This window comes from Chinchilla lanigera, unplaced genomic scaffold, assembly GCF_000276665.1.
Source record: "Chinchilla lanigera isolate Chin_1 unplaced genomic scaffold, ChiLan1.0 scaffold00157, whole genome shotgun sequence".
NCBI lineage: Eukaryota > Metazoa > Chordata > Mammalia > Rodentia > Chinchillidae > Chinchilla > Chinchilla lanigera.
In genome coordinates this window covers 23050-37200 of record NW_004955558.1, presented here as the reverse complement: position 1 = coordinate 37200, position 14151 = coordinate 23050, and the positions used below count along the sequence as shown (strand labels likewise).

The following is a 14151-nucleotide window of genomic DNA, read 5'->3' as shown; positions in this document are numbered from 1 at the left end:
GTTGAAAGAGCGACCAGAGGTGAAACAAGTTACAGGAACGAGGCAGAGTGATGCACGCCTATCATCCTAGCACTCAGGAGGCTGAGGCAGAAGGAGTGTTGCCATTTTGAGACCAGCCTGGGCTACAAAGTGAGCTCAAGGCCAGCCTGAACTGCATAGCGAGACCCTGTCTCAAAAAGACAAAGAAAAAAACCCCAAAAACAAAAAACAAAAAAAAAACAGAATAGAGGGGAAAGAACTTCGGGAAGAAATCGGGAGAGAAGGAAGCAATGAGCAGAAATGGTGGTGGAGGGGAGAAAAGGAAAGACGAGCTGAAGAGACGTTAGAATGAAGTGGTACAGAGTGATGGAGAGAAACAGGAAGGGAGAAAAATGAAGCGGAAGAGTGGGCCCTGGGTCCAGATCAGTGGTGGTCAACTGGACACGAATCTTTAAACTGTAATACACTGATTTCTGTATGTATAATTCAGTGGATTTAAAATTTGTTTAAATCATACAGACGGGGATGAGACTTGTGATTCCCCCTATAAGACATACGTATTGTGCAGTTTTGGGAATTGGAGGGTGGCTTTCTCTTTGTAGCACTATTCAGTGTGAAGGTGGTGATCTGACTCATTTCACTTGTGGATTACCCTGTTTTCCTGGAATGGATTGTGATTTGGGGAGTGTCTGAGATCAAGGACAGCAGGGCGGGTTTCCTAGTCACATTTGATGGTGAACACAGCACAGAGCAGTTCACTTCTGGTCACGAGATTGTGTTAGGATTTCTGCTGATTGAGCAAGCCCTTCTCCTTGAGACACTAGCATAGGGCTCTGTAAGTTAATTCAGATCTGGCGGTCTCTGCCTGGAGATAGCATCTGATCCCATAGGGTGAGGCCTCAGACCCACACTGCCTCCACTTGGGGTGCCAGTTTATATGGTATCAGGTTGGGACCTAAACTGCTGGCCCACTGGCTATAAATCAGGGATTCTCCTGACTCATCTGCTCAGGTTAATTTGTCAGACTGCCTCACAACATCCAGGGAGAGACGATGTTAAGACGATGCAGATGAATAGGCACGTACACCCTGTGTAACCCTCAGCATCGAAGTTTGGCTGACTTTGTACTTCCTGGGACTTGGCTGAGTCTCTCTGCCTGTATTTATTTAAATCACTTCATTAGTTAATTGTTTAATTTTGTTGTTGGTTTTTGTTATGTGGTACTGGGACTTGAACCCACAGCCTCATGCATGCTAGGCAACTGCTCTATCACTGAACTACATGCCCAGCCCTCTGTCTGTACTATTTATAAAACAGAAGATAGAAGATGTTTGATTTATAAAATGAAGAAAAATTACATATTTACTTAAAACAGGCAAGGAAGCTTGTTTCAAAATTTCTTTGAGGTGTAGAAGTTTGACAGTTTCAGCCCAGTTTGGTCCATTTCTAGAAGTTGCCCTTGCCTTCGTCTCCTGCGGTATCCTCCCTGCTTGCTCTGCCCTAGCTGCACAGGCCTCCTGCCTTTTCCTGCCACCACTGTAGCTCCTGGCTCAGGACCTTCCCTGGGTTCTGTCTCTGCTTAAACTCATTGGCCCATCAGCTGCAGGTGGCAGACACCTTCCTTCCTGGTCTTTGTTCTGATATTAGCATCTCCATGAGACTTCTGTGGCCTCCGCCTTGCACTGCCATCCTAACCACACCCTAACCCACCTCTGCTCCATGTTGCCTGCTCTGCAATTTCTTTCTGGTCCTTCCCAGTCTACTGTGTGGATCCTGGGGACACCAAGGCTCCAAAGGGAGAGCGAAGTCAGAAGGTGGGAGGGGGCTGGGCTTGCCCTGGTGGGTGGTGCTCAACCCTGGATTCCTATTGGAATGTTTTGCAAATAAGTTTCCTGTGGCCCCTGACCAGAGAGGGCCATTCCCATGGTCAGCCTGGGACCCAGGCTTCATAATATTAAAGTTGATTCCATTCTGTGCACAACACCGGGCACCCAGACTGTCCTGCTTTTCTTAGGGCCAAGATCAGCTTGTGATTCATAGAGGTATGAGGTGGGCTTGCTGTGTTCAGCCTCGGATAGGCCTGGGTCTGTTCTCTGGCGAAGCCCCAGGGAGGGAGTGAGCTCTGAAGAAGTGTCATGAAGTCTCCTGCTGGTCTTCTTGTAGGAGTCTGTGTCCCTGCATATATGATCCCCAGTCCCCACCTCTCCTTCCTACCCTCTCCCTATGCAGTGGGCAGCAGTGGACTGTCTTTCCTCATGGCGGGTCCTCCCGGTGTGTGTGGCTGTGGTATAGGAAGAGCATGTGTCCATTCTGAGCTTTAACCAGTGTGTTTTCAACATTCAGGTTTGACTTCCAAAAACTCATGTTACCTGCAGAAGGAGCCTGGAAGAGGAGGAAGCGGGAAGAAAAGGAGTCAAGAATGGCTCTTGCTCAGGTAAAGTGATGTTGTCAGTTGCCTGTTCGCGTCTCCCTCCTTCCTGAAGTGCTGTGCATGGGCGCTGCAACCTCTGAGTCTGTCATCTGACATTTTTGCTCAGTCTCCTGGGCCCCCCTTGGCCCTCCTCATGTCTCGTAAGATTCACTGTGACCAGTGATGTGGATCATGTGAGGAGGCTGTGCTAGTCATGATCCTGGGAAGGGCTTCCCGCCATGGCAGGCATGGGAGACAGATGTGGGCACCACGTGTCAGTGCTGCAGGCAGCAGGGTTGTTAAGGGCACATCTGCAGGTAGATGTAGATAAAGAGGCTGTTCATGGAAGTCACTTATTAATATAAACAAATATCTCCTAAGTTCAAGAAAGGGAGGCCTATGGAGGAAATGTGTTCTGCCTAACACTATGTAATACATTTGTACATAATCAAGCGACTCAGTGTTTCTGACTAAAATCTGAGTGACTGGAAATGGAATGGAAAGTTAGACACAGTGATAGGGGCTGCTTTATTCTGCCAATTTAAAATATTAAACTACCTCAGTGTCTAGTAGCCCAACATTCTTTAAACTGTTTTTACCCCTTCCATCCCTGGGAGACTGGTGTTGTTGCAGGGACTCTTAAGCACCAGGTATTTGGAGGGGGAATGATCATGTTTTCACTCCGGCATCACAGCAGACCATCAGTGGGGATGGAACCATAATCTCCACCCAGCAGTTAGTATTAAATGTTCAACAAGAAGTGTAGCAGCGTGTGACATACGCATTTGTCTTATAGTAAAGCCGCAGACAGTCACGAGGCTTGGGCACTGAGATGTAAACCTTGTCCTCGCCTTGTCTTCTCCCCGGGTCACGTATGAGCAGGAGGCCACTGTTGTCACGTCTGTGGCAGGAGTCTATTCATGTGTGGGACAAGTGTATTTGCACATCACTGTACGATTTGAGAGAGGATTCTTCAGTGAATGTTTTGTTGTGATGTTTTATCTCCAGGATTTAGAAATTCACATGCTTTCCTGTTAGGAAACAAAGATGGCTTACTCATCCGCATTCTTGTGGGAGCATCCTGAGAATGAAGGCGCGTGTCTCTTACTTTTTCACTTTTACAAAGAATGCCACAGTGGCTGCCTTTTGCTTTCACTGCAGGTGTCTGAGTGCTTCTGTTGGTTGGGCAGTGGAAAGGGCAATTTCCCCTAGGATGCTTTCCTGCTTTATTAGTTCCATAAAGGTCAGTCTTTACCTCCACTTGCAAAGAAACTCCTTCCCACCAGTAACATATTCCCCGTCAAGTAAAACTTGTTGATGAGTTCTTTTATGTTTGACAGTCTAGAGACAAACTAAACGGTTTGTATTTCCATATGCCAATTCCTTGTGATTTTGAGTAGGTTTCTTGGCTTTGTGGATATATATATATAAAAAGGATTTTCATATGTTGCAGTTTTCATATATTGCAATTTTATTTTCTTGTGGTTTATTATTTTCATGAGCTATTTATAATTTTACTTATTTATACATATCGTATTGTCCCCTCCCCCTTTTTTGGCAGCACTGGGGACTGAGCCCCCAGGCCTTCATACTGACACCCCTTTGTCCTTTTTTTGATTTTCTGAATTTTGAGACAGGGTCTCACTAAGTCACTGAGTAGCTCAGGCTGGGATCAGAATTGGAATCCTCCTGCCTCAGCTTCCCAGAGTGCTGGGATTGTAGGGCTGCCATATCTTGTTTTGAAATCTCATTTTTTTATGTTATACTTTGCTTTCTTCTTTAGTACTACATATTGAACCTGGGCTGTTGCACTGACATGTATCCTCAGAGCTTTATGTTTTCTTTATTTTGAGGCAGGGTCTGAGTTGCCCAGGCAGGCCTCTCACTTATGACCATCCTATCTCAGCCTCCCAAGTAGCTGGGATTGTAGGCATGCTCCACTGTACTCAGCTTTTAGCTTGTTTCTTCATATGGAGCTTCCTTTAGTACAAGATTGTAAAGTACTATGTTTCTTTTAGATTTTGTGTTTTACTTTTTTTAATTTTTAAATTTAATTTTCTTTTACTTTTAGACAGGTTCTTGCTAAATCACTGAATTGTCCAGATTGAGCCTAAACTTTTGATCCTCCTGCCTCAGCTGCCCAAAGCACTGAGGTTGCAGATGTGCCTACCACACCTGGCTGGATCTAATGTTTTGCTGTTTAATAATTTGTTTATATCTCTTATTTGCATGTTTGTGCACATGTTTTTGGTTCATTTTATTTATTTAATTTGATGTCCTTTTACTTTTTTTGCAGCACTAGCTAGACATCAAACTTAGGGCCTCATGTGTAATAGGCAAGCACTGTACCACTGAGCTACATCCCCAGTCCCCTGGTTCATGTTAAAAACTGAAGATAATATATATCATAAGAGGTTTACATGTGGTTTGTGAAGCCATTCTATTTTTTTTCTTTTCAAATTTCTGTTAGTTTTCTTTTAAACTTTTTCACTCAGTAGAATTCTTTTATACAGTTTTCCAATTGGATATAGTTCCATTGGTCTGATTTTGCTTTTCTCACCTGTACTTTTATGTCACATACAAGAAATCATCACCATCTTGATGTCCTGGAATTTCCTTTCATCTGTAGTTTGCATGTTTTTACCATGTTTTATAGAGGACAGTTTTTATGTTTTTGTCAGTTAAAATTATAGCTTACTTTCTGCAGCCTTAATTAGCTATACCCTATCCTGTTAATGAGTTGACACTACTGTATTAAGAATACTATGTATCATATGCTTGCATGTGTGGATATATACTGACGTTAGAAGTTTTGTGTTGCCCTTGAACTTCCTAAGCTTTCATCTATGAACGATTTACTTTAGATGCTATGTTACCTCACTGATTCTTTAGGCTCAGTTCCAGTCTCAGACACCTGACGGTAGGTGCTTCCTCTCCCATTTTTAGCTCGTTTACCTGAGCAGAATCTGCCTGGTGTCTGTGACACAGCTCGCCCTCAGATGCAAAGCTATACCTGTCTTTTTCTCCTAGGACATCATGCCGCTCTACGAGCCAGTACAGTGCATGTGAGATGCTCAGCACTTGCATGTGTTCCCAAACTTTAGTTATTGCTGTTGCTGTCCTCATGGTTTTAAGATTCTGACTTTAAAAAAAATCCCCTATAGACCCTCATGTTTGAAGTCACCATTCATGCTATAGCTCATCTAGCTACTGAGTATGTATTGGTGGGTCAAACGTAATGTCTAACAATTCTATACAGATAAGCTTATCTGTATGATTATTTGTATATATTTTTTCTCTGTCCTCTTCTCCCTTTTCCTCTCCTTCCCTCCTCTCCCATCCCCTCCCATCCCCTTCCCTCTCCTCTCTTCTCTCTTCCTACTGGGGGTTGAACCCAGGGCCTTTGCACTGAGCTACATCCTTAGCCCATTTTTTATGCTTTATTTGAGATAGGATCTTGTTAAGTGACTACATTGCCCAGACTGGACTCAAACTTCCACTCCCTCTTCCTCAGCCTCCCAGAGTCCTGGGATTACAAATTTGTACCACCCCACCTTCCTTTTAGTTTTTCTGGTGACTCATCCCCTTCCAAAAACTATCTAGGGTCCTCTTGCCACTCGTCATCTTATTAGTATATATAAGCATCTTTATCACCTAGAGATTCCAAGTGGACTATGTATCTGGAAGCACAAAGACCAGGTATGTATTTCATAATGTCGCAACATGGATTTAGTTCACTCACTCCAGTTAAATCTCTCCTTACAGCTCTCTTCTTTTTTACTTTATGTGGTGATCATAACTATCCACTGGTGACATCTGTTTTTCACTATAGGGATGCTTGACATTCAGGGATGTGGCCATAGAATTTTCCCAGGAGGAGTGGAAATGCCTGGATCCTGCTCAGAGGACTTTGTACAGGGACGTGATGTTGGAGAACTACAGGAACCTGCTCTCCCTTGGTGAGGATGGCTTTCCTCCAGAAATTGATCTGCCTTCTGTGTAGTTTCCCATTTTGTGCCTTTAGCTGAAGTTGAAGCTTTGTTGACACAGAATTGAAAAGCTTTCTGGTGTACCCTCTACACTTCAGCCATCCCCTTTCTTAACATTTTCTGCCTACTTTTGATACATAATTGGGTAGCTATACAACTGCACTATGCATACAATCTCATGGCAGACATTTCTTTTTTAAACAGTGCTGGGGATCAAACTCAAGCTTGCATGTGCTAGGCAAGTGCATTAACACTGAGCTACATCCTTGGCTCTTATGGCAGATTTAAAATGTCCAATTCTTTTTTTTTCTTTCCCTGTTCTTTTGATTCAGTAGTTCTTGGGAAAGACCTAGATAGATGTCTGCATATTAAAACATTTCCCAAGCCTAAAGAAATAATGAATTTATTTAATTTATTTATTTTATTTATGTTATTTATTTTAAATATTTTGTAGAGCCATCTAGAATATTTTCTGTGTCCACATAAACATAGATCTGGATTCTAGAAAAGCCACAGAATATTGATTTCCTTTCTTTTTATAAATAGGAATCTTTCTTCCTAACCTGAGTGTTATTTCTATATTGGAACAAGGAAGAGAGCCCTGGACTGTGGAAAATGAAATGAAAGTAGAAAGAACAAATAGGTGGGACTGTCACAAAGGACTGAATACAGGTAAGACAAAGTGGACAGAGAAGCTGCTCCATAACACTGGTCTGAGCAGTTGGTTTGGGGTTTGATGTCTAAAGCTCAGATAGCAGAAGCAAAAACAGAAAAATGGATTACATCAAAAGAAAATGGTTCTGTTCAACAGAGCATAGCACTGAGAAAAATATTTGTAAACTGTATATCTAATAGAGCATTAACATATAAAGATATGTAAAAAACTGAAACAGCCATAGCATTAATACAATTAAGAAGTGGGAAAAGGAATTTAATAGACATTTCATGAAAGACATATAGAAACAGGTAACAGGTACATGAAAAGATGATTAATATCACTAACAATAGAAATAAAAATTTAAGTCTAAATAAGATTCTGTTTTCTACCTATCAGAATAGCTTTTGTCAGAAAGATAAAAGGTAAGTATTGGCAAGGATGTGGAGAAAAAGTAACTGTTGTACACTGTTGATGGAAATGTAAACTAGTGCATTCATAATGGAGGATTATATGTGGCTTCTGGAAAACTAAAAATAAGGGCTGGGGATGTAGCTCCAAAGTACACAGGCCTTGGTTTGATCTCCAACACTACAAAAAAAAAGTAAATAAAATTTAAAATTACAAATAGAATTACTGTGTAATTCAACAATCTAGCTTCTAGGCATATATGCAAAGAACTTGAGATCAGGGTTTCCAAGAAATAATCTACAGTCTGTGTTCTCTGCAGCATTATTCACAGTAGTCAAGGTGTGTAACTGACCTGCATGTCCATCAACAGATAATGGATTAAGAACATGTATATAGACAGATGGGAATACTCTCCAGCCTTCAAAGGAAGGTACTTCTGTTTACAACAATGTGTATCCACCTGGTGAATGTGTTATTAAGTGAAATAAGTCAAGCAGAGAAATGCAATACTAGGTTCTCAGTAATAAACAATCTAAACCAACTGGACTCCTAGAAGCAGAAAGAATGGCAGGCTGGTAGGTAGATATAACACTAAGTTGTTGATAAAGGGTATATTTTAAGCAAAGAAGAGGAATAACTAACAAGTTTTTGAGGTGATAGATATGGTAATAAGTTTTTATTCACCATTTCCACATTATAAACATTTATCTTGACATTAACTCATTCCTTATATGTATATATAATGTATTTTCAATGTTAGGTATTCAGTGAAACATTTAGAAAACCATATTCCATTTCTGTGTACTGTTTCTTACAAACCCTTGCTTTTTGTGTTTTGAGACAGCATCTCACTATGTATTTCAGGCTGGCCTTGAATTCATTATATAGCCGGGGCTGGCCTTGAATTCACAGTGATCCTCTTGTCCCAGCCTCCTGAGTACTGGTGTTACAGGCATGTACCACCAAGCCTGGCAAGCCTTGCTTTTTCTTAAAAAAAAATAACTCATAATCTCTAACTTTGTATAAATATAGTTATTCTCTATTTGCCTGGTTATTTTATTGTGGCTTACTAGAATTTTTTGTAATTTTTATGATGATCTACAGATGATGATTTTTCAGCATGCATTATGCAATAAACCTGTCATGCACTAGTGGTTAATATTATGAAACTCCTGCTCTATGAAGGTATGGGTAGTTTTATAACAGAAATTCCAAGATATGTTTTTTTCTGGCATCATTTTTTTGAATTTTTCCTCTTTACCCATTGTTTTTATTGTTTTGGAATTAAAAGTTACCATTCATTAATCCATTACATGAATTTTCTGGGGTTATTTACCATTGCAATATATCATATGGTATTTTAGGATTTATTTATGCATAATAAATATGAACTTTTTTCTCTTCATTTATGAGGTGACCATATGTTTTTTGTCAATTAGTAATGTGCTTTTCAGCCATGATAGAAAAGAAACTTGGCTTTCCTCCTATTAATTGGAATTATATGTAACTGCCTTTCATAATTAAAAATATCATACTTTGGGGCTATATTTTTCAATGTGAACTTAAATCTAATTAATCAGAAATATATGTTACTTTATATCTTGTAGATATCTCTCCTAAACGTGTGATAAAGGGATCATCACCAAAAGGGAAGAACAGTGCAGGAGAAATATTCAAAAGAGTGATGTTGGAAAGACATGAAAGGAATGACATCAAAAGCTCTACACTCAGGGATATCCAAAAAAATATACATGAATTTGAGTTTCAGTGGAAAGATGATGAAAGAAGTTACAATGGAGTGCTTGTGGTTCAGAAAGAAAGTCCCACTGGTAGAAGAGATCAGGGTGATGAAAGGGATACAGGAAATAAGTTCATGAAAAATTGGCTTGGCTTAAGCTTTCAGGCACATTTACCTGAACTGCAGACACTTCAATCTGAAGGGAAAACTGATAGTAATGAAGTTGAGAAGTCTATCAACCGTGGTTCCTCAGTTTCACCACTCCACAGAATTCCTTCTCCTGTGAAAGCACATATTTTTCAGGAATATGGAAATGACTTTATTTATTCTTCATTACTCACACAAAGACAAAAAGCTCATGTTAGGGAGAAACCTTACAGATGCAGTGAGTGTGGCAAGGTCTTTAGTTACACCTCATCTCTAGCACATCATCGGAGAATTCATACGGGAGAGAAACTGTACAAATGTATTGAGTGTGGTAAGGCATTTTTCAGACGTTCATACCTTTTGGTACATGAGAGACATCACACTGGAGCAAAACCTTACAAGTGTAATGAATGTGGCAAAGTCTTCACTCAAAATTCACACCTTACAAGTCATCGGAGAATTCATACTGGGGAGAAACCTTACAAATGTAATGACTGTGGCAAAGCCTTCAGTGTTCGTTCAAACCTCACTAACCATCAGGTTATCCATACTGGAGAAAAACCTTACAAGTGTAATGAATGTGGTAAGGTCTTCAGTCAGACTTCAAGCCTTGCAATTCACCGGAGAACTCACACTGGAGAGAAACCTTATAGGTGTAATGAATGTGGCAAAGTCTTCAGTTCACATTCAAACCTAAACACCCATCTGGTAATCCATACTGGAGAAAAACCCTATAAATGTTCTGAGTGTGGCAAGGTCTTTACTCAAAATTCACACCTTGCAAATCACTGGAGAATCCACACAGGAGAGAAACCTTACAAGTGTAATGAGTGTGGCAAAGCCTTTAGTGTATACTCAAGCCTGACCACCCATCAGGCAATCCACACTGGAGAGAAACCTTACAAATGTGATGAGTGTGGCAAGGTCTTCACCCAGAACTCACACCTTGCGAGTCATCGAGGAGTTCATAGTGGAGAGAAACCATACAAGTGTGATGAGTGTGGCAAAGTCTTTAGTCAGACTTCAAACCTTGCAAGGCATTGGAGAGTTCATACTGGAGAGAAACCGTACAAATGTAATGAGTGTGGCAAAGCTTTTAGTGTGCGTTCTAGCTTAACTTCCCACCAGGTTATCCATACTGGAGAAAAACCTTACAAGTGTAATGAATGTGGCAAGGTCTTCAGTCAGACTTCAAGCCTTGCAATTCACCAGAGAATTCACACTGGTGAGAAACCTTATAAGTGTAATCATTGTGGCAAAGCCTTTAATTCACATTCAAACCTAAACACTCATCAGGTAATCCATACTGGAGAAAAACCCTATAAATGTTCTGAGTGTGGCAAGGTCTTCACTCAAAATTCACACCTTGCAAATCATCGGAGAATTCACACTGGAGAGAAACCTTACAAGTGTAATGCATGTGGCAAAGCCTTCAGTGTGTACTCAAGCCTGACCACCCATCAGGCAATCCACACTGGAGAAAAACCATACAAGTGCAATGAGTGTGGCAAAGTCTTCACCCAAAACTCGCACCTTGCGAGTCACCGGAGGACTCATACAGGAGAAAAACCATTCAAGTGTGATAAGTGTGGCAAAGCCTTTAGTGTGCGTTCAAGCCTAACTACCCATCAGGCAATTCATACTGGAGAAAAACCTTACACTTGTAAAGACTGTGGCAAGGTATTTAGTAGAAGTTCCAACCTTGCAAGTCATCGGAGAACTCATGCTGGACAGAAACCTTATAAGTGAATGCAGTTAGTCACAACTTCTTGCATAACATCAGAGACTTCATTTTTAAGAGTATTTATAAATGCAATGACTGTTGAACACCATTTATCAATAGTTAAAGCATCCATAGACTTCCGAGTCCATGTTAAAAAGAAATCTTACAAATTATACAGCACAGGCTTTAATCCAAGTCTTACACTAGACATCAACATACACATCTTTGAAAATATGTATCTTTGAAACCGTATAAATGGAGGGTCCTTATGTAGTAAAGCTATTAACAAATGATGATAACTCTAGATTAGGATTTATTCCAAGAAGAACTCAGTCTCTTGCTCTCTACTATTACATTCTGCCCAATATTTCCAATTAAAAATATGTGGAAACGCATGACCTGAAACACATAAAAGGTACAAAGATTTTTGGAAATACCTAATTAGGTTATAAAGTATTTTATCCAGTTATGTGAGGTTTCTTGAAAAGGTTACTTGCTATTTATGACTTTGAACCTGAACTTTAAGACCTATTAATATTCTGCCTTCCTTACAGGCCCTTCATTGTGGTCTCTGAGAAAGAACCAATAAGATAAAGGGGCTTACCTTCATTAGGTAAGGATCACCTATATGTAATGTTCAAGAAGGAGTTTGCCTTTTGAAATTAAAATATTATGTAAACTAGCAACTTAAAAAGGCAGAGAATACAATACAACTATGACAAGTCATTTCCATACATTGTGTCTGTAAAAGAGCACCATAGTTATTAGGAATAAACATGCTACCAAATGATTGTGCAGTATAGCAAGCCAGCAAATTAGGCCCTGGGGGTTTCATGGGATGAGAATGATAGACTATTAGGGACCGACTATGGAAGAAATAGTGCAAGAAAAATGCTGACTGCCTTCTACACTGAGTGACAGTAAAGGTCGTAGAGCAATTCATTAATAATGAGTCCTTTTCAAAGTTGAAGAAAGATGAGTTAGACTGTAGAGTGTAATTGAAAGAATCAGAATTGGGTCTGGGTGGGATGTAGCTCAGTGGTGGAGCATTTGTCTAGCATGCATGAGGCCGAGTTCAATTGTCAGTACCACAAAGATGAATAATTTTACAAATAGCATTTTCTTGAGTATCATGACATTTAACTGCGGGTGTTAATAGCTTGCTACTGCTTTATTCAGAATATATTACTGGTCTAATGTTTTAATAAAATTTAATCTTTTACTATGAATCCTTATGTTTCTTCTGTCCACATGGTTTCCTTTCATCTCAGTGCAGTACTTTATAACACAATGACAATATACAGTAATTGAAAACAAATTCATTGGGGTGAATATCATAAGTAGAGGTGTTCACAAGTTGTGAAAACATGAGGGTGGAATGTTTGCAGCTGCCGCTGTATGGGGCCAGCATGGGCCTGCCTAGCTCTTGGGTGCCCAGTTGAAGTAGAAAGGTAAGTGATCTTTTCTTAAGAGGCTTCAGGCAAAGCCCACCACTAGCAAAGCCTCTGGTGGCAAACAATGCAGCAGCCGCTGTGTGAGCACGCCCTCTGCTGGTCAGATGGAGAAACCTTGTGTTTACTGGCCTGGTGTGAAGGAGCTCATGCGTGATAAATATCTTTAGAGGCCCACTGCACTTCTGTTTTGCACACTTCCCTTCCAGCATCTGGGGTGAGAAATTTAAAGACTTCAAAACAGTGCACACCTATTGGTGCTTTGCAGAAGGTTTCTGAGACCTAAATAAAATCTTTTTTTTCTGCTTGTGCTGGGGGTCAACCAGGCCCTGGTGGAAGACTTACCAAAACCTGTAGAACAGAGTTAGTCTGTCCCTTCTAGCCTTCTTGGCCACTTTGAAGTTATCAGGCTGTGTGCTATCCATGCCAAGCATACGACAGTTATGCCACTGAACAGGACTATGATTTTGCAGTGAAACAGACTTTGGGAGTCCATACCCCACTTGCTTTCATTAGGCACTCAGCATATCCTTGTGTGTCTATGCACTCAGAACAAGAATGTTCTTTTTTCTTCATTTTTTTATCAGTACATGTTTGCAGTATGTAAAGATTACAGTTGTCATAGGGAGTTGATACATACACATAATACATTTTACTCTTCTCATCCACTTTCCCATATCCTTCCCTTTCCTCCCTGGTCCTTTCAACTCTTGATCCCCTTCCCATTTGCAAAAGCTCCATTTTCATCAGTCTTTTCCCTTTCAGTTATTTTTTCCATCCTGTCCCCCTCCCCCCAAATTATAATTATATATAATATTTTTGAAGTTTCTCATAAGAGAAACGAAGGCTGGGTTTTGCTTGTTTTTTGTTTTGCTTTTTGAGACAGTGTCTCTTTCTGGTGGGCCTTGAACTTGTGGTGATTCTCTTACCTTACCCTCCCAAATTCTGAGATTACAGCTGTGTGCCACCATGCCCAGTTTCCCAAGTTTTAAACATGAGTCATTATTGGTATTGGAGAATCCAATAAACAAAGACTTGGTTGACCTGTGAAACAGGCAACCCTGAGCTACCTCAAGCCCTCTGAGATGCACAATGAATCTTAAGTGTATTGACATAGGTATCGATGTTTTTTTTTTTTTTAATTTTAAAGAAAAAATAATGGCACAAATTTTCAAAACAAGATTTTAGGAGAGTAACAATGGTTAGTACATTGTGTATTGTTATCTTCAAAGTAGTTGCTCACATTACAAGATACAGGCTGAAAAATTGATCAAACAATATAGGCACAAACCTTTATTCTCATTGAACTAATGCAATTAGTAGTGTAACTGTCTTAACTACTATATATTTTTCCTTTTTTTTTCTTTTCTCCTTTCCGCATCTTAGTTTCTCACTCCTATTGAACACTTTCTTCCCATTTCACAATATTGTACATTTTTTATCTTATTTACTCTTCAGCTTCTTACACTAGGGAGACAATATGATGTTTATACATGAGGGTTTGAGTTCACTTATGAGTATGATCTCGAGTTGCCTCCATTTCCCTATAAATGTCTCATTTATCCTTCTTTATAGCTGAGTAGTACTCCATTTTATGAAAAGACCACATCTTTTTTATCCATTCCTCAGTTGATGGGTATTTGGGTTG

The 14151-nt window shown here is 40.1% G+C and overlaps 1 protein-coding gene across 3 annotated transcripts; it reads left to right on the top strand.

Moving 5' to 3' along the window:
* Positions 1-1304: 1304 nt before the first annotated feature.
* Positions 1305-12281, top strand: LOC102030247 (zinc finger protein 665). 3 transcript variants are annotated; one of them, XM_005412652.2, is made up of 4 exons: positions 1305-2413; positions 6222-6348; positions 6925-7050; positions 9052-12281. In XM_005412652.2, exons 1-4 carry the CDS (start codon positions 2342-2344, stop codon positions 11076-11078), a joined length of 2352 nt encoding a protein of 783 aa, XP_005412709.1. In that variant the 5' UTR covers positions 1305-2341; the 3' UTR covers positions 11079-12281. The 3 variants fall into 3 exon arrangements, with proteins under 3 accessions (XP_005412709.1, XP_005412715.1, XP_013364317.1); XM_005412658.2 differs by lacking the exons at positions 1305-2413; positions 6222-6348; positions 6925-7050 and adding an exon at positions 7786-7874; XM_013508863.1 differs by lacking the exons at positions 1305-2413; positions 6222-6348; positions 6925-7050 and adding an exon at positions 7895-8019.
* The last annotated feature ends 1870 nt before the right edge of the window (positions 12282-14151 follow it).